This window comes from Crinia signifera, chromosome 5 (genome assembly GCF_055691185.1).
Source record: "Crinia signifera chromosome 5, ASM5569118v1, whole genome shotgun sequence".
Lineage (NCBI taxonomy): Eukaryota > Metazoa > Chordata > Amphibia > Anura > Myobatrachidae > Crinia > Crinia signifera.
The window spans coordinates 105,120,343-105,147,577 of NC_139221.1; the positions used below are offsets into that span (position 1 = coordinate 105,120,343).

At 42.3% G+C, this 27,235-nt stretch overlaps 1 protein-coding gene across 10 annotated transcripts in view; it reads left to right on the plus strand.

Moving 5' to 3' along the window:
• NFATC1 (nuclear factor of activated T cells 1) overlaps positions 1–25,260 on the plus strand; it is a 182,039-nt gene extending 156,779 nt beyond the window's left edge. For all 10 annotated transcript variants that reach the window (XM_083187778.1, XM_083187776.1, XM_083187779.1 and 7 more), the window contains one exon: positions 22,706–25,260. In XM_083187778.1, the coding sequence (XP_083043904.1) occupies positions 22,706–22,755 (50 nt within the window). In that variant the 3' untranslated portion in view covers positions 22,756–25,260. The remainder of the gene's footprint in view (positions 1–22,705) is intronic.
• The last annotated feature ends 1,975 nt before the right edge of the window (positions 25,261–27,235 follow it).

The window sequence follows — 27,235 nt, forward strand, 5'->3', positions numbered from 1 at the left end:
TATTTTAAAATCCGAACTCGTATTCATATAAATAATAAAAAAAACGGTGTAGGGTCCCCCCCACAGCCATAACCAGCCCCAGGCTGCCGATCCTGGTTTAAAAAATTCAAGGAACAATTGAAATAGGGTTCCCTATATTTTTTAAAACCAGCACCAGGCCCCAGGGCCGGTCCTGGTTCCCAAAATACAGGAGATAAAATAGGTGTATTTTTTAACGTATTTTTGTTAATAAAATTCCCCGATTGTTGTTTTGACCTGGTATCTCATTTACACGCAATGCTTGCACTGCTACTTTGTCAGTGCACTACGTATATTAGCAGCAGTTCTCATGGTTGCGTTACAGATGTCTCTCAGCTGCTACAAGAGATCTGTCCCACCACTGTAAGCTTAGGCTGTGACCTTTCATAGCTTGTTACTGTGAGGAAGGGAGGCTGTGGAATGCTTGGCATGGCTGTCAGTGTGCTGCTCTATCACAATGGAAATCTGTCAGTGCCGAATCCTCTATTTGTGTCATAAGCAAATTAATTAAGTGAAACTTATTGATTGAAACACAATGGAATATAAATGTTAGTAGTAGTAGTAGTAGTTTGTTTATTTATAAGGCGCCACAAAGTGTCCGCAGCGCCGTACATAGTAAACAAAAAACAAATTACAAAGTAACGTACAGGGTGTGTTGATAAAATACAGCATAAATAGGGGTATAGCTGGTAGAACTAAAATCAGTAAGTGTCGAAATTGTCGAGGAGACTGAAGATGAAGTAGAGCAAGGGAAGAACAGGACAGGAGCGCTGGTGAGGTAAAGAGGTAGGGTGAGTACGTGAGGAAGGAGGGCCCTACTCATAAGTAAAACTGATATTTAGAATACAGGGCACAGTGCCTCACTGTGATCAGCACACTATTATATTCTCCCTCTGTGCCCACTGGGATGGTAAATGATGAAGTTATTTTTTGAGAAAAAATCATGCATTTGTTATTTGTGTCAATATTATGTCTGTCAGCGTTGTTTGTCTGTGTTTTGTACCAGTCTGTGTATTGATTGTCGGTGCTCTGGACCTGTTCATCTATCAGTAAGTTAACTACATACCACAGTGGACACTAGCGGCGGATATGTGTATACTGTATACTAGGGTGTAATCCAATACTAGTAACAATCAGCACCTCCTCCCTTCCTCATCCACTTTCTCAAATTACATCATTACACCCCCTCATTACAACACATGTTTACAGTTGTTTAACTGCTATCATTCAACTTCAGCTGGTGATAGAAATAAGATAAAGCACTGGCACTAGTACTATTCACAGTAATGTACATCATGAAGGAATACTGTAAATCCTGTAAATGAAGCTCAAAGTGGTAATGCCAATTTTATTCCATAGGGATCAGAAGACAACATATGCAAGCCTGATATTAATAATATTATTTATATGGCGCCACAAGGGTTCTGCAGCGGTTAAGAATGTATATAAACAAATGAGCAAGACAATGATTTATACAGTGCAAGACAATGTAGGACTCTCCACCACTCTCCAAACTTTCAAGCGTTCCCTGAAAACTCACCTCTTCAGGCAAGCCTATCATATTTAAGTTCTACATGCATAACCCTCCGAGGCACTAATGTATTATATAGCTTCCCTTCTGGACTTGTAACTTGGTGGGACTGCTATGCTATTACTGGTGCCTGTCCTTGTGTTTCCCTCCTATGTCCCTATAGATTGTAAGCTTGCAGCAGGGCCCTCCTACCTCCAAGTCTGTCTGTTGTTACCCAGTTTGTCTTATCACTGTCTACTATTGTAAAGCACAACGGAATCTGCTGCGCTATATAAGAAACTGTAAATAAATAAATGTAGGACAAGTACATGGTATATAAACATTGCTGTATCAGGAGGCAGGACACTGAAATAATCATTGGAGTGGAAGAAGTCGAGGGCTAGATGCCGTTGTAGAGAGTATGGAATTGAAAATAGTTTGGGAGAGAAAGCACATAACGTGAGAGTTCCCTGCTTGTGGGAGTGTACATTCTGAAGGGGAGGGCAGACAGTTATGAGTGACACAGATGGTGTAGAAGTGCGCATATAATAGAGGGTTAGGGTGAGAGATGGCTGAGTTTGAGGAGAAAACAATTAAACTTTTGTAGAGCAGTGGAGAGTCTGATAAGGACAGGTAGATAATTCTAGAGGTAGGGAGTTGGTAGGGAAGGCAACATATATTCGTGGAGCATAGAGGGTGTGTGGAAGTTTAAATGGATATAAGACCAGATATGTAAATGGAAAGGAATGGGTGAGGGCTTTGTGAGTGTGAGAAGCTTGGATTGGATTTGGAAGGGGCATCAGTGAAGGGGTGTGTAAAAGAGAGGAGGTATACATAGTACCTTTGGAGAGGAGGATGGTCCAGGCAGCAACATTACATATACCTGTAGATTGAAGTGGAGAGAGCCTGTGGTTTTGCTTTCAATAGATTGTGGAATAGTGGGAAGTGAAGGTATGTGGGAGGGTGGACAGACAATCTGCTCAGTCTTAGACATGTTAAGTTTAAAAAAGCACTGGGACATTCATGAAGAGACAGCAGAGAGACTATTAGAAATATGAGTGAGGGGATGAGGTCTGGGAAGGAAGGTACATTTGAGTATCTTCAGCACAGAGATGAAATTGGAAGGCAAAAGAGTGACTCTTCACTCTACCTTCATGAGCATGCTTGAAGGTAGAATGAACAGTGCCTGATGACAGGGAGAGATTGAAGAGGTGGGCAAAATGGGAACAGGCAGAATGGAGATAGCAGAGGAGGCAGGAGAGGCTAGTATCAAGTGGGAAGGCTGTAGAAGTAGAGGAAAGGATAAGGGCCATTATTTTCTCTCCAGATACAGTTAAAAAAGAAGTTAAAGTTGGTGAGATGGATGGGCAGGGTTGGTCAAGGAAAGGAGGGAGCAGGTTGTTTTAGTGTCTGTTGGGATGTGATGTCCTCAAGTATGCAGTCAATTTTGGATGAGAAGTAGGTGGCAAAGTCAAGGGCTGAGCGTGAAGAAGGAAGTCAAGGTGAAGGTAGGCAGAGGAGGGCGTTCACAGTGGTAAAGAGATGCTGAGGGTTCAAAGTTTGAGAGGAGAAGAGGTTTTTGAAGTATGACTTTATATTAATAATAATAACAATAATAATTTTATTTATATAGCGCTCTTTCTACTGGGCTCAAAGCTATTTACAGATGGTAAGGGCGGCACTGTAGGATGAGAACATAAATGGAGGATGTTCGCTTTAGAATGTAATTTCCTCCACTGACGGTTGGCAGTACATGAACTTTTTTGCAGATATCTGGTGAATTTGTAATGCCAGGGTTGAGATATGCAAAGGGTATAGTGGTGGAGCTGGAGCAACAGAGTCAAGAGCAGAAGTAAGGGAGACATTGTATAGGGTAGTGGCTTGTTCAGGACAGGAGAGCGAGAACAGGAGAAAGAAGTGAGTCAGACAGGGAGGATAAGAAAATGGTGACAATGGCCTCAAGGTTATGCTTAGTGATGGTAGCCTTAGAGGTCAAGAAGCAGAGAGGGATAAGTCAGTCATATTACTATTTTATTATGATTTATTACATACAAAATGTATTATACACATTCAGCAATTCAACATGTATTCATCAATCAGATTAATTGTCACTAAAATAAGCATTAAGGGGGGATATCTTATGTCAGTAATTATAACACCCAAACTACAGAACATATTGTACAAAGACAAACATCAAAGGTTGTGCTCTGTATTTTATCCCGTGAATTGGATTCCTATCCTCTGTGTCTAATGAAAATTAGACAATGATCAGTTCAATATTAAGAAAATGTTATTGAAACCAAGGAAGGAAACGAGGGAAAGAAAACTCTTTTTGAGGGCACCCTTGAATTCCAGATAAAAAGTTTTGTACAAATACAGTTGTAAAACTCAATATGCATTGGATATACCTTAAAAATGATTTCCTTGTCACAGTGAAAAATGCTGCAAAAATATATAAAGATAATACTGTAAGCTTTGCTAGCTTATACAACAGGTCAATTGCGGTACCGAAGTCTTATGTCTGTGTAGTGACCCTCATTTATTCCTATTATTTATATCCGTAGTGGTGGGTAATGGTATATAGGATTTTAAATCATTGGTCACTCATGGACATTTGCCATGTGTATCCACACTGTATTAATATATTACATGAATAGAGGTTGAGGTTGTCACACATATAATAACAACATAAGTGCAGAGCCGAGAATAAAGTAACTTGCTCTCAAAATGTCCCCACTTCCCTTCCCTTTATCACAGTAAATGCAATATTAATAAAATACTGACAATATGATTGAAGGGGAGCTGGTAAATCTATGAATACAACTTGTATTGCACAAACATAAATTACAAATTATGCCCCCTATTTGAATGCAGAGACTAATATTGCTAGTGGGATACTGAGTAATGAGAATACATTTCAATCATCAGTGATGATCCCCACAGTTTGATCAGTCATCGTCCCTATTGGAGTGTGTGCATCTAGTGCCACCAGCACCATCGGGGGAACCTAGTTGGTTGCCTAGAGCACAAAATGTCAGTGACTATGGGATCTATGTGCTAAGCCTTGGATTGAGATAAAGGACCAGTCTGTAACATGGCAGTTAGGAGTTGATTGGTTTGTACTTTATCCCTCTCCACTTTATCTCACTACAATGTTTAGTACGGGTTCCCCTGGAAACTGTAATTAGGCCCAGAGCTCTGACACAGAGGGCACCCTTCTGTAATACTACAGTACATACAGCCTACTTAGTATCCTATATGTTACATGGGGATACATACAAATTTTCCGGTGGAGAGGATGCCAGCGGTCAAAAGACAGACCCCCGCATCATAAATGCATACCTCCCAACTTTCCCGCTTTTCGCGGGAACGTCTCATTTTTGGGATGTTTCTTTGTCCCTCTTGGGGCCGGCAGTGTCCTGCGGGGGGGGGGGCAGTTTGGAGCCACCCCCCTGTCACTATCTGTCCATGCGCACAGTGTCTATTCTGCAGCCTGAGGGGCTGAGAGTGCCACTAGCCATGCCCCCACAGCGGCAAAAACTATGCGTACCCTTGTGGGAATAGGCCACGCCCCTATATCGCTAGGTCATGCCAGCAAAAATTTGGGCGCATGCCTTCAGCTAACTAGGAGTCCCTCTTCAATGCTGGACAATGTTGGGAGGTATGTAATTGACCCAGCACTCCCTGCTTGCAGCCTAACCCTCCTCCTCCACAGCCTGACTCTATCCTTAACTGCCCCTTTTATGTAGCTAAACCTAACGCTCCCTCCCCCCAGCCCAACCCCCCCCCCCCCCACAGCCTAACCCTAAGTTCCTCCCTAGTGCCTAAAACGTATTTATATAATGTTAAATAGAACACTAAATAGTTTATGTACCATATCATCATTCAATAATGCTAAGTAGGCGGTACATACTGTAGTATACAGGAGGGCTCTTTGTTTTCCCTGTTAATACATACTTGCCTATCTTAAGTGTCTCCTCTCTGGGAGAAGCCAGGAGAGGAGACTCTCTGCAGATTTTCCGGGGGGCGGGGCTTTCCCCATTTATCGGTACAAACTGTTGAAAAAATTGTCTGTACCGGCCAATCCTGTACAGTAGACCCTAGTCCAGTCCTAGGATTGCTTCTCCCACTTACTAAAGTATGTAGTGGTACAGGGGTTGTTATTTCCAAGACTGGGCTGCAGCCAGCACAGGGCTATTGCCAACCCTATGTGTATCTGTTGATGTGCTACTATGATTTTTGATTATAATACTGTGTTATGTAGGTTATTATTATACCCATTCATGTAACCTCATGTTACCATTTTCTTTTTATATCAACACACATCTGTTGGAAGTTAGACTTATGCAAATAACACTAAACCAGCTAACACTTCCTGGATGAGCATCATGGAAGATGTAGTTAAGCCCCAGCTGACTAACACCTACCCTAAAAATATACACTACAAGCCAGATACACACGCGCACAGACACACATACACACACACCTTCTCTTACAGTAAGCAGAATGCATTTTTCTCACCAGTTTTATTGGTACTTGTGAGTTATCCGGGCGTCCGATTTTAAAATCGGGTCGGATCGGGACATCGCATCGCATCGCATGCGACCATCGGATGCGATGCGATGCGATGACCCGATTTTTCCATAGGAATCAATGTTAAAATGGACTGAGTCCATTTTAACATGGAATTCAATGGGAAAAAGGGGTCCTTTTCATACCCCTACTATCCAAGTGGGCATGGAGTTGGATATAAACCTGTGGCGAGCGTAGCGAGCCACCGAGCCCGAAGCGTGGCGAGCGTAGCGAGCCCCGCGAGGGGACACGGAATACCGTCCCCTCGCGGGGCTCGCTTCGCTCGCCACGCTTCGGGCTCGGTGGCTCGCTACGCTCGCCACAGGTTTATATCCAACTCCATGCCCACTTGGATAGTAGGGGTATGAAAAGGACCCCTTTTTCCATAGGAATCATTTTAACATTGATTCCTATGGAAAAATCGGGTCATCGCATCCGATGGTCGGATGCGATGCGATGCGATGCGATATCGTATCGCATCGCATCGGATTGTATGCCTTAACTTAAGGCATACAATCAAAAAATCGGGAGCCCGGATAACTCACAAGTACCGTTTTCTTTTATTTTTTATATTTATGCATTTTCTATCCTATAAACACATAGAATATAAAAGTCATATGCTGCTCTGGCTCAGCTACTTTGCAGAACACATTAGGGTGGCTGGAACCTGTCAGTAGGGTATAGTATAGGAGGAAAAACAAACAGCTGGAATATTAATAGAAATGGAATATCTTCCCTGCTAGTCCTCTTCTGAATACTGAATGTACAACATAAACAAGCCAGGCATGTGTCAGGAAACTAGGAGGCCCAGAGCAATTTGTAGACGGGTTTTCCCAGTTATTTACAGCCTCCAGGTTTTTCAGTCTTTCATCGGATTTCAGGGAGCACCCTTCCAATTATGTGTTCCCTGCTCTTCTGATCCTTCACTGTATTATACTCGTTTGTATCAAGACTGGGTGCATAATGCAGGAGAATGTCTCTGCTTAATTGTTTGACAGTCACATCTCACAATGTTAGTCATCGCTGCCAAAACCACATGCTTAGGGGAGGATCGTGTTTTATTACAACTTGCTACTTGTTGTCAGCTAACAATGCCTCTATCCAATCCACCATTCCAAAAACAGCATGGCCTACGGCAGTAGATTATTATGATTAGACAGATACAAAATACTTTTACCTTAAACAAATCCAATGCACCTGAGGTAACAAAAAAAAAATAACCACTTGAACTCCTGCAAGAATGTGTTACGCCACACTTTCCATTACTTCATGACTTTTCCTATGCAGTCTAAACTCATTTTAAAACTGCTTACAAGCTCCGCAACGCTGGTCATCCAGTCCACACGTGTGGAAAGGTGCATCGCTTTTATCATGGGAATTATAGGATTACAGGCATTATTATTGGCAAACACTTAAAGATGTCATACGTTCTAATTTTATCTATGCCATCACTGTTGGTTATTTGTATTTTGGCGCATAGCTTCATTAATACCCTATTTATAGTACAACTTCTGAAGCACAGCCAATAGTTGTGTGTGGCTATAAAGGATTATCACCAAACAACAATATTTGTATTAATCTCATCCTAATTAAGTAGCAGAACAATGATCATGGACCCGTGATCCCCATCCCTTCTATTTGGAACATTCCCACCCACATAACACCCGGAGGGGGAATGTTCTCTCTCATCACATAGGAAGCCACTGTGGCTGATGTAGAATTGAACGCATGTCACCCCCAGATGTTCCTGTTTTACACATCGCTTTTACCGTCATGCCCCCTATTTCCACGCTGAACTACATAGCCATCAGCAAAATTACGTCACAGAAAGGGTAGTGGATAAGTGGAATAGCCTCCCATCAGAGGTGGTACAGGCAAATACAGTAGAGCAATTTAATAAACATGCTTGGGATAGGCATATTGACATACCTACAAAGCAGTAAGGATCAAATATGGTTTGTTTTAAAAGGGGCAGACTAGATAGGCCAAGTGGTTCTTATCTGCCATCAAATTCTATGTTTCTATCATCATCAGCCTATACTTAATAGTACTTGGAAACAGGTGTAACCAACAACAAATGTCTTTGTCGCTAGGGAATATCTTAGTGTGTACCGGGCCAATTCACTTTCTGCTGCCCCTGTGCTGGAGGGTTGCCAACCTCCAAAATACAATAGAACAAAAAACAACTAGCAAGGGGCGCTGAAGTGAATAGAAACTCAATATATTTCAGTAAAATTTAAATAAAATTTATTGGTACACAAATACAGTTGATTCTGTGCAATTGCACACTAGTGTAAATAGTTTACATCTATTAACACGACCTACACATATACATTTACTAGCTAATGAAAAATAATATAAAATAAAGAAAAAAAAAAGAAAAAAAAGAAAAAAAAGAAAAAAATGAAAAATAATAAATGAAAAAGAATAAAATGGGAAAGGGAAGGGAAACAATGGATGGACAAATATGCAGCACTGATTTAGCAGCCTATATTAGGCACAATATCTTGTCCATGAATGTGGTAAAATAACCCGCGTCCGGGTATAAGAATAGATCCTTAATATTAAGGATATCCATAACTTAAAAGAATTCAAGTGTTACTAGAATAATGAGCATATCTCCGCTCGCAGGGCGGCTTTCTCAATTCCAGCACAGGTGGAGCAGTGGCAGGGCTCCCCGAAGTGCTGCCATACCACGAGAGTCCGGTGCACGAAACGGCAAGGAGCCGCCGGGATACAGCAAGGCTACGTCTTCCACACGCTGACAGACGGGCCGGAGAGACACCCACAGCAGCGGCGCTACTCACACTGTAGCCGCATCAGTCACATTGGGTCTCCGAGCCTCAGGTCTAACCGAGGACGTCTCACCGAACCAGCGCTGCTCAGCCCCCACAAAGGACCGGTAATATAAAAACACACTGCTGCTATACTGTGTCATACAAGTTACCGGGTGCCTGGCCCTGATCATACAAAATCGGATATGCTCAATATTCTAGTAACACTTGAATTCTTTTAACGGTACTTGTTTCCTAGCACGGCCACAATCGCGGGCATCGGGTGTCATTTTTAGTGGTATACGACGCGACCGACGCGATGCCCCCAATTTTCCCATTGAAATGCATAGAAAAAAGTCAAAATCGCGTCGGTCGCGTCGTATGTGGCTAAAAAAGGCTTAAATGGTCCAGACGCGATGCCCACGATTTCCCCATAGGAAACAATGTTAAATGGCTCAATGTACCCGCGATGCCCCCGATTTCTCATAGGGAACAATGTTAAATACCTCAATTTCACCAAATCATCATAGGGAACAATGGTAAATGGGCCAGAAAGCCCCCAAAAAACCCCAGAACAGTGAAATGTCCCCCCAAAAGTAGTTTACGCCACCCCACGATCAACGCGAACCTGAAGCGTGGCGAGCGCAGCGAGCCCGCGAGGGGCGGCGGTACGCGTCCTCCGACCTTTTCATACCCCCACTATCCACGTCGGCGTGGAGTTGAGAATAGAATAGTGTGGCGAGCGCAGCGAGCCACCGAACCCGAAGCGTGGCGAGCGGACGCGGATACCTTCACAGGTAAACGCGTCCCTTCGCGGGCTTCACAGGTATCCGCGTACCCTCGCGGGGCTCGCTGCGCTCGCCACGCTTCGGGCACGGTGACTCGCTGCGCTCGCCACACTATTCTATTCTCAACTCCACGCCGACGTGGATAGTGGGGGTATGAAAAGGTCGGAGGACGCGTACCACCGCCCCTCGCGGGCTCGCTGCGCTCGCCACGCTTCGGGTTCGCGTTCATCGTGGGGTGGCGTAAAATACTTTTGGGGGGACATTTCACTGTTCAGGGGTGTTTTGGGGGGTTCATGGCCCATTTAACATTGTTCCCTATGATGATTTGGGTAAATTGACCCATTTCACATTGTTTCCTATGGAAAATCGGGGGCATCGCGGCTAAATTGAGGCATTTAACATTGTTCCCTATGGGGAAATCGCGGGCATCGCGTCGCGACCATCGCACCCAATTTTTTAGTGCTTGCGATGGCCGCGATGCCCCCGATTTTTCCTCACGATGCCCACGATCATGATCGTTGTGGCCGTGCTAGGAAACAAGTACCCTTTTAACTTATGGATATCCTTAATTAAGCCCCACAAGCTTAAGGATCTATTCTTATACCCGGACGCGGGTTATTTTACCACATTCATGGACAAGATATTGTGTCTAATATAGGCTGCTAAATCAGTGCTGCATATTTGTCCATCCATTGTTTCCCTTCCCTTTCCCATTTTATTCTTTTTCATTTATTATTTTTCATTTTTTCATGTTTATTTTTATTTATTTTCTTTATTTTTTTTTCTTTATTTTATATTATTTTTCATTAGTTAGTAAATGTATATGTGTAGGTCGTGTTAATAGATTTAAACTATTTACACTAGTGTGCAATTGCACAGAATCAACTGTATTTGTGTACCAATAAATTTTATTTAAATTTGACTGAAATATATTGAGTTTCTATTCACTTCAGCACCCCTTGCTAGTTGTTTTTTGGAAACAGGTGTATTTACTCTTCCATACAACCAGGGCCAGTGCTGGGGTGTCCGGCGCCCTCCTGCAAACCATACATTTTGCGCCCTTTCACATTGCCATTGCAACAAGCTGCAGCCCGATTGTGGAAGTGTATGCAACATGCGATCCTATCTCAGGTGCATGTACATGTATGCATACACCATCTCAGTGCTGTGTCCGCAAAATGTTGCAGGCACTAAAGGTGCCCATACACACTGCGAGAATCGCATACGTTATGGGCTAGATCGCATCGCACGGCATGCATACAATGTGTGTGCGATGCGATCCGAAAGCAGTACAAAAAGTATGTGCAGCACTCGTGACTGAGGGGGGAAAGGAGGGGAGAGAAGGAGGAGATGGAAGAAGAGGGAAGGAGATAGAGGGGGGCGGAGTGATGAGGACTGGCAGTGGCACTGGCACAGCACACTGAGAAGAGGGAAGGAAGGGGAGGCGGCGCTACTGCCTGTTCGTCATTTGATTGACAGCTGACAGGTGCAGCGAGCAATGGGTAGGGGGCGGATCCGGACATGACATGTCATCCAGGCACTCACAGACAGCGCTACATGCCTCAGCGCAAGTGTCCGTGAGGAAAAGGGGGCAGGTCACAGGAGGAGGACAGTGTGTGCACGGTGCAGGGAGCTGCTCAGCTTCTCCATACTGCCGCCCGCTGTCAGACAGGCACTGCGGGCGGTGTGCAGGCTGTGTGCACTCGCAGTGCAGGGAGCAGCTCATTATACTGCCTCCCGCCCGCTGTCAGACAGGCACTGCGGGTGGCGTGAAGGAGGCAGTGACAGTGAGGGCTGAGGCAGCTTTAGCAGAGCAGGGAGGGAGACAGCGCCTTTTCAGCATGGCGCCTCCCTGCTTTGCAGGAGCTGCTGAGTGGGTAGCGCCGGCCCTGCATACAACACTACATAGCCTGCAGTGGCACTGACATGCCCCCTCTGAGCATTGCCTACATGAGAACGCCCTGTTCTAGCACAGTGACAGCTAGTCTCTGCATCCACCATAGTTACAGTTGCACCAAGGCCTTAAAGTCTCTCACAAGAGACCGGGACAGACTACCCAACTATTACTGTTTGCATGGTTTTCTCTCTCTTTCTTTGCGAGATAAAAATATGGTTACACAAAATAACTTCTCAGCTGACGATCCCCCAGTGTCTTATCTCTCATTCTAACTGATGAGAACACATTTTTAACATTCCAAGAAAGTGAAACATGCATCTGAACATACCTATATTGAAATATGTTAGTGTGGTTTGTTACTTTGTGATATATGAATTGTGTGCATATATGTAGCTTAAAAATGGATAAAAATAGTGGGTTGCAGCTCATGAAGAATATGACAGCGGTCAAAGTGCGCTCTGGACAGATTATGGGCGCAAGGCATTAGAGCTTTAATCATGATCCCTGTTGCTTTCACTGTGAGCGCTCTGGTACTGGTGATACATTCTTCACAAGGGTTAATGAAGCATATTTGAAGTTCCCGCAAAACTTCATTTAATAAGCAGTGGACCCCAATATGGGCCCAATTCAGAGCTGCTCGCTATGCTTTGTTTATTTGGTGACTAGCAAGCAGGTTAATGCCGCCCCGCCAAATGAAGGCCCCCCCCTGTTGCCTTAATCCCCTCGCCAGGCTGCTAGCGGATGTGTACACTACACATCCGCTTGCAAGCGCACCCACAGAGCAGAACTCTTTTTTCCTCTGCACGCTGCCAAAATGAAGCCCAGGATTTACTTTATGGCTGCCCGGTTTTCTCAGAATTAGGGGCGTCAGCCGCCCGTGCCGAACACGCATGGAAATGCCTGCGTTCCCTGGGGCCCACCCAGCATTTCTATGGGTGTCCACCTCGGAACGCCCCTTGCCTGTCAATCACTATGCAAACGCCCCAGCGATTGAAAATATCGCCAGATGCCCAGAACCCCCACCATCGACAGAGGGGCCAAATTCACTACTCTATGAGCAGAGCTGAATCGGCCCCTATGAACACCTGTGTGCCTGAGCCATAGCTCCTCCGCCAAGTTAGCTTTACTGAACAGCTTTGAGACGCATTTCGCTGGTAACTACCCCAAGTTACTTTATAGTAATAAATGACTTCTCTGTCGAGTACAAATTCAGTACACTAGTAGATCGTAACATGTCTAATGGTAATGTGTTCCAAAAATAAATTATAAGCGCTAATAAATCTTTTGTGACAATATAAAGACTAATCTGCACTCTTTAAATAGCAATGTAAAATGTGTCACCAAATGCATAAATATGAGCATTATATTTGAAAAAAAAAAAGTTGATAAAGTACTTTAATTACCTCATAAGTCCGAGAGAGGACAAGGGAAAAAACACAAGTTAAGAAATATCAACTACCTGATCATTGTGGTTGGTACGATGAGCTAAAAATAGCAGCAGGCTGAACACATACAGTTTCTATTTGTGGACGCAGAGGAAAAACAATATGCTAGAACCATGTCTCATTTCCTTTAGATGCATTGTGCAGGCTACCTTTACCACGTGCTTGCTGAAGTAATATCAGGTACCATCAGGTCAACCATAGAAACTGAACCCCATAGGTGACCCTATGACTGAGAACTTTCCTTTGCAGCAGCCATTTTCTCCCACATCCCCACATCATCAGTTTGATATTTTTGTTCTTTAAGAAACAGGAGTTTTTGCTATTTTATAAAGTATAGACAAAACTTACAGCACTATTAGCTCCATGTTATTTTCTAACTCCACATTATCACCTTATAGGAGTTGTGATATTTTTTATTATTATTATTATTCTTTCTATTGTTGTTTATTTCTATGGACGCGACAAGGGTTCCACAGGTGTTGGAGGACAGCATGGGGGTTGTGAATTAGGCAGGGTAAAGGAAGTAAGTTGGGCTGCCATAATTGGTGTTTAAACGCCATGGCAACGGCAAGTCTCCCCTTCCACCAGCGATCAAATTCCCCCATTCGTTTTTTTTATTTTTACTTCCAAATTTAGTTACAGTTATGTAAATATATTGTAACCAGGTCAGGATTGGTTACTGACTGCAACATTAATAGTCCTCATGAGTAATATCAGTATGCACGTGTACATATAGTTATTAATAATACTGGTTTCTCAAAGACAAATAATACACAGTCAGTGAAATCAGGGTTTGACCAAACGCTACATAATGTGCTGTGATTTTCTGTTCTTCAATGTTAAGTTTCCATTTTATAACTTGAAGAAATAGAGACGTGGGAGTAAAGAAAAAAAACAAGCTCAACTCATTACATTTATGTGTGGTCTAACAGCTCGCCACATCCTGTTTTACTATCTCTTTTGATGGTATCAAAGAAACTTGCAATTTTTCTTTGCACAATTCTGTAAAAAGTTAAAAAATAAAAAAGTGGTGACTGTCACAGGTTACTTACAGCTGTTGATCATGTTTTTTTGTTAATGGAAACGTTTTGTGTGAAAATGGAAATATATAAAAATTTTAAAAGAGAGAGAGAGATGATAGGTGCAGCCCAGTTGCCTAGTACTTGGAGTACCAAGAAGTGCTCTTTAGCATGACCAAAGCCACATTGTATGAGGACATCTGTATAGCTAGATGTGGTCATTTGCAAGATCTGTTACAAAAGGCCTGATTCAGAGATGGCTGAAAGTGCAATGTTGCATGCAATTAGCACTGTATTTCCATCCGCATCTCAGTAGAGGAGACACCTCCTGAATATAGCTGCGATCCTAGCACAGTGACTGCCATCGCAAACTGGGATCTAACATTGCAACCATCCGGTACTTATTTCCTAGCACGGCGCCCACGAACTAGATTGTATGTGTCGGGACGATATCGCAAGCATTGCATGCATCTTATGTGTTTGTGCATGGACGAAATCGACGAGATAAACAATCTATACAATTGAAAAGATTTTTAATTGTATGTACAATATCGCATCTTATAGATCTCATCTTATGGATCTTATGCATCCATAAGATGCATAAGATCCATGAGATCCATAAGATAAAAGATCCATCAACACCAACCCGAAGCGTGGCGAGTGGCGGCGGTACGCGTCCTCCGACCTTTTCATACCCCCACTATCCACGTCGGCGTGGAGTTGATTCTATATAGTGTGGCAAGCGCTTCGGGCTCGGTGGCTCGCTGCGCTCGCCACACTATATATAATCAACTCCACGCCGACGTGGATAGTGGGAGTATGAAAAGGTCAGAGGACGCTTGCCGCCGCCCCTCGCGGGCGCGCTGCGCACGCCACGCTTCGGGTTGGTGTTGATGGATCTTTTATCTTATGGATCTCATGGATCTTATGCATCTTATGGATGCATAAGATCCATGAGATCCATAAGATGAGATCCATAAGATGCAATCTTGTACATACAATTAAAAATCTTTTCAATTGTATAGATTGTATGCCTTAATTAAGGCATACAATCTTATGCGATGGGCGCCGTGCTAGGAAATAAGTACCCAACCATCAGTCTACTTTGATGGCCTACTGAGTAAACTCGCTTACTCAGGGCCAGATGTCTTAAGCTTCAAAAAGTGATAAAATGGATGGTGATAAACTGCCAGCCAATCAGCTCCTAACTGTCACGTTAGGAGCTGAATGGCTGGTAGTTTATCACTCTCCATTTTTTACTTTTTAAAGGTTGGTACATCTCACCCTCAGCTGACTGATGGAAGTGGGGGCTGCGATGGCAGGAAGTGTGTGTGGTAACACGCAGACCCTTTGCTCTGGCCTCCCAAAATACAGGTAGGACACATCCCCGTTTCTGGGAATGCATCCCTTCCCCCACCCAGTCAACGCCATTGCCTGTCAATCAGCTGGCGGCAGAAGTATAGTTTGGGTGGAATCAAAAGGCCTATTCTGAGCATGTGCAAAACGGACCTTGCACAGCCACAGCCATTTCTAATCATTAGGATTCTGCATGCAGCAGCAGATGTGCTGTAAGTTCTGAATTAGTCTTGTTTGGTGACAAAACACAATGGGGCAGATGTACTAAGCCTTAACAAGAGATAAATTTAAGGGTGATAAAGAGAGATAAACGTCCAGCCAATCAGCTCCTTACTGACTTTTTTCAAACACAACCTGTGACATGGCAGGTAGGAGCTGATTGGCTGACTGTTTATCACTCTCCACATTATCACTTTTCGAAGGTTGATACATCTGGCCCTGAGTGGTTTCTGTGGGCAACATCCCATCTTCAATAGAACTCCCTTCTTAGTAAATTTACACCACTGATTAGCTGCCCAGCACTAGAGTTCTTTGAGCAGGGGCAAGTGGTGGTCACACAATCAGAGCAGAGAGGCAGCAGTGAATGGCTTTCAGTTTACTGATTGGTGGATGGTTGTAGCTATTCACCAATCAGAGTACTGACAACCATTCACTTTATGAATTTATGTGGTAAGACAGTGTGGGGCCACAGGTAAGGTATGCTGTGATTTTGTCTTATTGGTGCCTGTGAATGAGCGTGTAAGTACATCAGTGCATTGCTTTTCCCAGGGCCTACTATGCTGCTAAGACCACCCTGCTTCTATGTGCACTCTCTCCAATGTAATGATACCCTTCAGGGAAGAGTTTAACATGGAACAATGACATACCTTATATCATCTCATGTTTATAATTAATGTAATCTAGAAATGTAATTTAGAAGAAAAACAAGAAGTTTTATGTAAGAAAATGAAAGGTGATTTCCTTGTATCTCCTGCTTGGGTTAATAGTAGGAATGTACAGTAATTTCAAGTGTACAGAGTAGATCATAAAAACATTTTAAAATTTGTTTTCAAATGTTGCATATACAAAGTATAGGCAAATGAGGGTGGGTGGGGGTTCCAGTTGCCTAGAAACCCCCCTTCCCCACAGCCTGGCCAGCAGCCACTACATGCAGTATAAAGGGAGGGGTGGCACTGCTGCACATGCCCAGTGGCAACAGATTTTCCTACCAAGTCTGTGTGTGTGTATGTGTGTGTGTCTCTCTGTCTGTCTGTGGGTCTGAGTGCTCAGTCATTGTACCAGAGAGAAAATCTGCTAAGTGGCTTACAGTGATCATTGTGTGATGATCATATGTCTGAAGTAATTTACATATGTAAACTGCACTTTGTTTGGGGCAGACTATAGTTTGTTACATGCTAACTATGCATTATTCATGGACTGGCTCCAATCATATAACATCCTACATTCATTAACCCTCCTATTAACAATACATTTTTAAAAATAATGAGAGACAAGCATGACAGATTCTTTGTGATCCATATGTAAAGAGGAAGAATATCATTTGAGACATTTATTATTGAATACTATGTATTCATAGCTCTTCGTGCACTTCTGAGAATGATGGTTTAGTTACTTCTAAAGGAGAAGCATTAATGATGCAGCAGCAGGTAGAGAGGATGATGAGGGATGTTGCATCTAGTAATGTCTGGGTCCCATTACAAACTTGTTATGTCTGTCTCTATACATGATCATAAAGTCATACCCACAGGGGATGGGTGTCCAGCTTAGCTCCTGATGATAGTGCCAGCTCCGAATGTACTGTAGGTGCTAGAGTATATTTATGTGGTTTAAAATAAAATGCAGTGAAATTATTCTTAAAACTGATTTACAGGCCTTCTGCTATCAAATATTATTGCCTCATAAAAGTAGAAAATAATCATTGTAAGAAACAATGGGGCAGATGTATTGAGCCTGGTGAAGAGATAAAGTGGATATAAAGTAAAAGGTTATACAGGTTGAGTATCCCTTATCCAAAAACTTGGGACCACAAGCATTTTGGATAAGGGATTTTTTGGGATTTTTGAATATTTTTTTTTTCATACTTACCTGGTCCCCTGGTAGTCCCCCGATGTCCATGTTGTCCCCTGGCGTCCATGGCGGCCTCCAGTATTCTCTTTAGCAACATCTCTGTTTCCAGTGGTGCATTGCGCGAGTGCACGGGTGCGCCAGGACCAGAGATGCTGCTGAAGATGATCCCGGAGGCTGCCGTTGACACCGGGGGCAGTAGCGCACGCAGGGGGGGTTTCTGAGTACCCAGAAACCCCCCCAGGAGTCTAAGCTGAGGGTCTCCTCTTTCCATGGGTACAAGAATTTTAAAAATCGGCCCTTGGGAACCGGAGATATCTTACTTCAAAGCAGTGGTCCCCATCCAAGCCTTTTAATTGCTCTTCCCAGTCAGATATTTCAGGTTCTGTCTGACTTTGAGTTTTTCTGAGGGTATATTCCAAAAGCTGGGACTCTCCCCCTTTGATTGACACTAGTAGCTTGTCTCTACTGTGCCCAGAATCAGAGATATTAGCCTTCCAGCACCTGGTTACTGCTCCAGTTCCACACACCTGGTATGTAGTTTTATAATCTCGTTTGCAGATTGTTTTGCCTCCTGAACTCTTATACCCTAGTCCCCATTACCATTTGATAGGTGGGATTCTCTAGTTTTTAATTCCATTAAAATCTAAGAAATCTATTTCTGGGAACTGGAGATATCTGCAGTCAAGCAAACTGTCCTCCCACCAGAAAATTATGAATAATAAGCCCACTCCACTATACACGCCTCCTCTGCATATTAAACATCCTCTACCACCCTGGAAGTTATGTATCAGGGCCCCTTCATTCAGCCCAATGCCCCTTCTCCCACCCCATCTCCCACCATCTGTGCAGTAAAGGGGTAATTAGTGGAAATTACTGATCCAGGCCCTACATGCTGAGCGGTTGATATAATACCCCCTACCACCCGCGGGACATCAAAGCTTCCCCCACGCCTACCGCTGGAGGATCGGTAGGGGCCCCAATACATTGCTATGCCCAGGGGTCTACACTGCTGTTATGTATATATATATATATATATATATATATATATATGTGTGTGTATATTATTATTATTATTTATATACATTTGGTCTATCTATAATACTTTAACTGACCCGGCATATACTGGGTCACCTAAGTGTCCATCTCCGTGCTTTGCTCCGCCTCTCTGGAAACCCCCTTCTGAAAATCCTGCGTTTGCCACTGGGAGGGACGAGATAAGTATGAAAAAAAGGGTCTGGGGGTGAAATAAAACAAACAAAAAAAAATATTCTGAAAAACCACGGTTTTCTGAATATTTTGGTTGTTGGAATACACGGATAAGAGAGACCCGACCTGTAATGCACCAGCCAATCAGCTATGTTTGAAAAATTACATTTAGGAGTTGATTGACTAGTGCGTTATCACCTTCCACTTTATCACCAGGCTTAATACATCTGCCTCAAGCGGAGTTATTCAGATGTAATTGGAGGTGCAACATCAAGTGCCAAGTATCATTATCAGACTATCAGTGATTGCTGTTTGGGGGTGGGGATTGGGCAGCAACAGCCTCCATTTCTCAGTTTGTTATTATTGCTGTTCCTTTAAAAGCAGCAGTGATAGTAACTCCAACCACATCTGAATCCATCCCAATGACATTTAATGTGGGCCTTACATCTACAACCCTGTTTTCTTTTCTGTTGATTTGCGATCTGATCTGCTGATCGACCAGCATTGATGATCAGCAATCTGTCTGGGCTTAGGCCAAAAAATAAATTTTAAAATTCCCTGTTTGAGCAATCCCAATCTTTTTCTGTCCGGAATCAGCAAATAGATTGTAGGAAGATTTCAGTATGAATGAACTGCATATATGCCATATTGCATGCCTTCCCCTGATTGGTATTGATGTATAAAATGTGTCCATCCCTGTACATCAGGTTTTCCCAACCACGGTCCTCAAGGCACACCAACAGTGCAGGTTTTAGTGATATCCAGGCTTCAGCACAAATGGTTTAATCAGAATCACTCAGGTACTAATTAAGTCACCTGTGCTCAAGCCTGGATATCTACAAAACCTGCACTGTTGGTGTGCCCTGAGGACCGTGGTTGGGAAAGCCTGCTGTACATGAACCGGCAGTAGGGTGCAATAGAAATGACTGGTGTATCTAGGGTTACCACCTTTCCCCTTTAATTCCGGACACATATTAATTACACAGGTTCTGTGGAAGTTTAAAACCAGGTGATATGGAGTCTTGAAGTCAGCCAGCCACAGAACCTGTGTAATTAATATGTGTCCGGAATTAAAGGGGAAAGGTGGTAACCCTAGGTGTATCTAATGCAGCTGTACTGCACTCTAACATGGATAGTTGTTCCACTGACACCCACCAGGGTAGTCCCACCAATGCAGCTTTCAGGTGTGTGGTGGGGAAACCCAGGCTCTGGTTCTTTTGCCTGTGTTTCCTTCCTCTTTCTGCATTAAGCAGATGTTCTTTTTCATAAGTTTATTTTAGGGAGGTACCAGGTTAAAACTATGTATGCATCACTTTGTGTATATATTTATATATAACAATATATAAAAAACATAAACACATTTTTAACAGATTTCAAATGTATTCTAAATCACATTGTAAAATGCTTGGTAATCATAGTATGTGCAGATAAATACACATTATTTCTGAGCTTCTGAAAAATATTGTGTGACATCATCAGTAGGTGTCTTACAGATTTCTGAATAGCTATTATGGAGTTATATTCCCCGTATATTCTGTACACAGCAGAGCACGCAACATTAGCTGATACAGATAACGGGCCAGATGCACTAAGCTTCAAATGTGATAAAATGGAGAGTGATAAACAGCCAGCCAATCAGCTCCTACCTGCCATGTCACAGGCTGGGTTTGGAAAATGTCAGGCAGGAGCTAGTGAAATCGCTTAGAAATTGCATTTGATCACTTTTGAAGCTTAGTGCATCTGGCCCAATGTCAAAGGCATTATAGTGAGAATTTTGCAGGCCTTACTGTACGGTATAACCATTTTAGATATCACTGTGGATTGGCAGGTAGGATTATAAAATGTGGGCAGGCTACTGACCGGGGTCAGAGATCTCCATGGTGACTTCTGTTATTTTTATTTTAGAGTAGAGGGTACACACTCCCTATATCACACACACCTCCAGCTGCATACAAGATATAACACGTTGCTGCTTGCCATAGGGAACTACAAACACATATTAATGGAACAAATGTTACTGTTAAAACTTAAATGTGTAAAAGTTTCCAGATTTGAAACAAGGGAAGAATGGACAATTCCCGATCTGCTAGAATGCCCTACATACTGTACATCATCCATCCACCAGGTTTTGTGTCACACGCAATTTTTTGAGAACCTCTAGTACCTTAAAAGCTATTTTCAAGACATTGCTCTTACCATATCCTGTGTATCTGTGACAATAATGACTTATCTTTATTGGCAAGAATAGTAGAATGGGAACTTAGGCGCTTTTATGCTACTTCATTTGCATGGACATTTATTTAACTGCGAATTTTGTTCTAAAAACAAAATCGAGGTGTTAGTGTCTGTTGACATTTAACATATCTCTGTGGTAATCAGGTGCTTGTGGTGGTAGCGGTGGTAGTGAGTGGGTGGACAGGGGAGGGATGGAAACAGGAGGGATGTTGTACAGCCTGCTTAAAATGGCCTTTGCCAGGTTCAGTCATTTCCTGTCCGTCTGCCAAGAAACACAGGCTGATAAATTGACATGAAATGATGAGTGTGGGAACTGTATAGGCTGACAGTGTACAGGACAAGATGACAACGTCGGATGAAGTACTAAATAACAAAAAGTGTTATCCGTTCATCTGAAGATCATGTTTTCATAATTATTGACTGTCTTTTATTATGAGCATCCTCCATATAACTTACAGTTATCAAGGTAACAGTGGAAAAAAGAAAGGAGATACAACCTCACAGCTGAGAGCTGATGTCTATACATGAAATGTGAGCTGGTTCCAGCTGTGCTTAGACCCCAGGCCTTGTTCTTACATTATTTGGAAATATTCAGTTGTTTCCTAATGAAACATACAGGGGATTGTTTACTAAGTTGGGAGTTCTGTTGAAGATGGGATGTTGCTATGGGCAACCAATCATATTCTATATTATCTTCTAGAAGATGCTAAATAAATAAGAAGTAGAACCTGATTGGTTGCTATGGGAAACATCCCATCTTCAATAGAGCTCCCATCTTAGTAAATAAACCCCACAGAGTCTATTGTGTAACAGAATGAAAACTCATAGTAGATAATTTGTATTCTGTTATTATGTATTCTAATGATTTTGTGTTTTTTTTATTGTGATATTAAGCAGTATTTGTGTTTACGTAGTTTGATGGATGGTTGAAAAGTGTAACAGTAGTTGGAAGCATCATTGTACAGTGTTGGTCCTGTTTGCCATCCAGATGAGTGCATTGTTTGCATTATGATCACATACCCTCCAACATGACCCATTCCATTAGGTACAAAATGCTCTATTTCTGGACTTCCCTGCCAGCGGCAGTTACAGGGGTGGGACTCCAGCACAGTCCAAAATTCAAAGGGGGGGGGGGGGGGGTCACATCAACTGTCAGTGAGTCCAGGACAGTGATGTATGAGGTGGCAGTAGGTGTGGTTCCCCTTTTTGAATATTGGACTGTCCTGCAGCCCCACCTCTGCAACTGCCACTGGCAGGGAAGTCCAGGAACAGAGCATTTTGTACCTAATGGACTGGGTCATGTTGGAGGGTATGTGATCACAGCGGGATTTATATAATTTAATTAAATTCAGTTTATCAAATGATCAATCAATCAATCAATCAATCATACAGTTGGTTACGGTAATCTGGACACCAGATGGAATCCTAGATTGCTTAATGAATTCTCCTGCTATGGTCCTACTCTATTTTACCCAGGACATCATGTATCAGTACCAATCCCATAATATATTGTCACTCTGCCCACTCCGCATATAGCTACAGAAAGAGCCATCCTCATTTAGCCCGTTTAATAGGATTAAGTGAGTAATTACTCTGCTAATCCCCTACTGTATTGCTCTATGTATTGTACTGCAGCTGAGAACAATAGGCCTTGGTGAGCCATGGCTCTCCAGAGAGGGCTGGCTGAGGAAGGCTCCATCTGTACATCTAGCTGTGATTATGAATAACAATAATATACAGTAGACCTGTAGATGTCTTCTTCAGGTAAGGTTCATGGTAGTCCTGACTACATTTTTCTTTTTGTTTTTCTTTTTGCAGTAAATGAAATAATAAGAAACGACTTGTCAAGTAACCATGTCAATTCATAGCTACGGCAATCATGGACTTTCATAGAAGGGATTATCTGCCACCTATCTTCTGTAGAATGAAGAAGATTGAATAATGAATTGGATTCATATCACCAGGTCCTTCTTTCATGTACAGAAGTTTCTATCTCGGTTGTGGCAGATACTTTTAGTCTTCAGCTGAATGATCATCTCAAATATAGCAAGAAACACACATTGTGACAATGTATTGAATGGAATATAACTGAAATACTTGACAAAAGCTGAGGACCAGGAACCACGACTGATCCACTTGGCACCACTGGATGCCGGCAGTGCCTTTAAATGTTCGTGTTTGTGGCATTAGGATGAATAAAAAGCTTTCTGTTAGCTACCAAAAGAAGTATTTTCAGTGCAATGAACTACGAAGCAACTGTTCAGCTTGCTGAATTAGATGGGAGCAAACTATGACTGTTTTAAATTAAAAGCAATGCTTGGCTGTATGTGCACACACTGTCACTGCCACACGTCATAAGCCTCAGTTTCTGCTCCTCGAACAACGCCAACTTCTACGATATATATCAATCTGTCCACCTATAGCACAAGGAATGGTACTCCCTATGCAGTATATCGCTAAATAAACCTTGTTTCTGCAAGTGATGTGTTCGGAGTGCTGTTCCTTGTCAGATTGCCAACAAAATGTGTATATATATATATATATATATATACATATATATATATATATATATATATATATACGTGTGTGTATATATCTATATATGTATATATATATATATCTCTGTATATATGTCTGGGTGGGCCTGTATACTTCACCAGTTGTAAAACTGCCAAATTCCGTCCACTTATATATGCATAGCGCCAAATCTACATTTCCAAGTCACTCACAATCATAGTATATGTATATATAATGAAATCAAGCCCAGCACACAATCTGTTGTAGGTTAGGACAATTAAATCAGTGGCCATATTATTACCATATCACAGTGCACCGTGTTAGTGCCATATCATAGTGCACCATATCAATACCATATCATAGTGCACCATATCAATACCATATCATAGTGCACCATATCATAGTGCACCATATCATAGTGCACCATATCAATACCATATCATAGTGCACCATATCAATACCATATCATAGTGCCACTTATTAGTATGTTATGAATGACTTCTGGCCAAATCATACATAACGTTAAAACAATTTTAAATTGCTTATCTGAACCCTTAATGGAAACTGCTCACTTGGTACACGAATCCAGTGTGCACAATCCACCGAATGTATTTTTTATTTCTTGAAGCACAATGTACTGTGTGGCTACGTATATATTTGTCTTAATTTGGATCCAGAACACACAGCATGCAAAAGCACAAATAATTATATTAAACATAAAATGCATGTTAATGCTTAATTTAATCCCAGGATAATGCCACCAGTCCTAAACCTCTGCTCCCCTCCATAGACATAAGTGGTCCCATACGAAGGCATATTGGGTTACAAACAAGTTAACCAGTGCATCATGATCCTCAGGTGGATGCTTTAATAAAAAAAAAAAAGACTTTCCTGCTTTATAGCAAGCAGTTATATTAAGCTAAGATGTTGCCTGCCATATATTCATACTCCATGCATTCATTGCTTTCGGTCTGCACCCTGATACATGGACAGGAATATTATATGCATTGTGTTGCTCAATCATTGCAGCAAGCACTTTAAAGAATCAAAAACATTGCATTAAAATAAAAGCAACAACGTGTAATTTGTACATAGGTGACGATAAGATTGTAAATATTTATTTGGTTCCACAAAAGCCTTATATCTCTATATTCCTTCTGCAGGAGCAGCAGTTGACACTCAGCTGTTTTTAAACTACACTTCTTAGGATCACTTATTACATGCTGGGAGTTGTAATTCCATCACAGCTGAGTGACAGCCTCAGACTCTGGGGGGATGTGTACCAAAAATATGGCTGACAATGCAGTGCTATGTGACATGTGTCCATATTCATTAATATAATTTGAAGTATAGTAGAAATATATAGTATGACCCTGTTAAGTAAGTAATGTACGAGTAGCAGCTTAATATCACGAATGATACATTTTTATTACATGTAACCAAACTAGCATGGTCTAATTGAAAATGAACTGTAACTAATGTTGTGCCTTAGTAATCAACGCCCTCTTCTGGAAAAATGCCTGAATTACAATCTGATTGAAGGTAACTGGCTTGAATAACTATAATGCTGTGTATTATGTCTTACTTTTTGAAAGAAAATACAAAGCCATATTTAATATTTGCACATTACTGTGATACATTGAATAGATTATATGGCTTTTCTGTACAAACCAGGCTTTTAATTATTGTAATAACTATCTTATTTTTTTTTTTAAATGTGTAATCAAAAGTTGTTTACCCCTCATATAGCACTATAAGATTTGCATGATATATGTGTAATAGTTGACCAAGTAGACAATTCAGTGCTCAAAGACTACGTTTGCTGGCTATTCCTGAACAATATCAATAAAAGCAATATTATGAAGCCAGTATTGCATTGTTAGCTTTCTCCGTTGTACTTTATAAAACTTACTAGAACATTGCTATCGCACCCAGCATTGTCTGTTGATTATAATGGTTATAAGATAATATTGCGTTCCAGTGACACCTTACAAAGAAAACTTCTTGACGATTGGGGCTGTTTATGTTGTGCAGGAGGAGGGGTCACTAATTACAGAAGTCTGTCCATGCTAGGTAACGGTAATCTGACATTCGGCTCTTAGTTGAGGACCTTCTGTGTGACTGTCTATGGCGAGTACACATTCCTTTTTTGCACATATGCCTGTACATGAAAAACACCTTATAATTTGTACAACTAACAGACATTATAAAATGTCTATTAGTTGTTCAAGTGTTTTAGTTCCTGTGTAAAGTTATGTGCAGGATCATTTTTGTAGAAACAACAGACCACAGCTGGCCATACACTATTGCGATTTTGGACACTTTTCACCCGATGTCGATGGAAAAGAAATCGGGTGAAATTGGACAAATTGCATGTGCGCAACCTCCGATTCTGCCGGTGTTCGCAAGGGCCGCACCTATGATTTCTTGGATTAAGCCGCCTTTGCTGAGATCTAATGCAATATATCATATGCAAAAGGACCACATACGATATATATCGCATGCGATCCTGCCATCTGGAAAGGTCCTGGGTGGTTCAAGGGGGATCGTATGTGACTTCTTCCCTCACATAAATTGCAATAGTGTATGGGCCTTACCTCCACTGAACACAGGTGATTAATAAATGGGTACTTGTGAAGTATCACGGCTCCCACGACCTGCATCGTATGAAGATCGTATGCTAAAAATCGCATCGCATCGCATACGATCAGATTGCATGCGATGCAATGCGATCGCACCCGATTTTGCACTGAAATGCATCAGAATGCATTGAAATGTGTATTAAACTATTGAAATGCCCCCAAATGCCATTTTTCATAGTGCACCACCCCCACTATCAACGTCAACCCGAAGCGTAGCGAGCGCAGCGAGCCCGCGAGGGGCGGCGGTACACGTCCTACGACCTTTTCATACCCCCACTATCCACGTCGACGTGGAGTTGAGAATAGAATAGTGTGGCGAGGGGCGGCGGTACGCGTCCTACGACCTTTTCATACCCCCACTATCCACGTTGACGTGGAGTTGAGAATAGAATAGTGTGGCGAGCGCAGCGAGCCACCGAGCCCGAAGCGTGGCGAGTGCAGCGGATACCTGTGAAGCCCGCGAGGGGACGCGTATAGCTGTGAAGGTATCCGCGTCCCCTCGCGGGGCTCGGGTACTCCACAAGTACCAATAAATGTACCTTGGACTGAGGCTACTATTATTATTATTATAATTTTATTTATAAGGCGCCACAAGTGTTTCGCGGCACCGTACAAAGGAACAATACAGGGAGACAGAACTCTACTACAGTTTTACATGTATTTAATACTCTTATTACATATATAATTGTGTACACGTGAGGGGTGATTCAGCATTCACACAAGGCAGAGTTATGCAGGTCAATAGGTACTCTATTACATTACACACTCACACTTGTACTGTAGGTATAGTTTGGATCATGCCTTGCTAATACAAAACATAAAGCATTTCAGATCTAATACACTCGAGTGTCGTGTTCTCATATACATTGGGCCTAATTCAGCATAGATTGCTAATTAGAGAAAATCAGATCAGTATCTGCGATCAGAAAGTCTAAGTCCAGAGAGAAATAAAAACAGCCCCATTCGCTAAAAACATACCATCGAACAGTTTCTTCCATCTGCACCAGTCAAGGCCAGAAGTGGTCATGGCTGATGCCAGAGACCCACCCAAAAATGCCTGGGCACGCATGGTTTTTGACAAACGCCCATATATTCTGTAATTGATGCCACACGTGCACAATGCAAATGCTGTGCGCATACAGTCATTCGATAAAGGAGCGGATTATGAATTCTCTTATTAGCGATCATG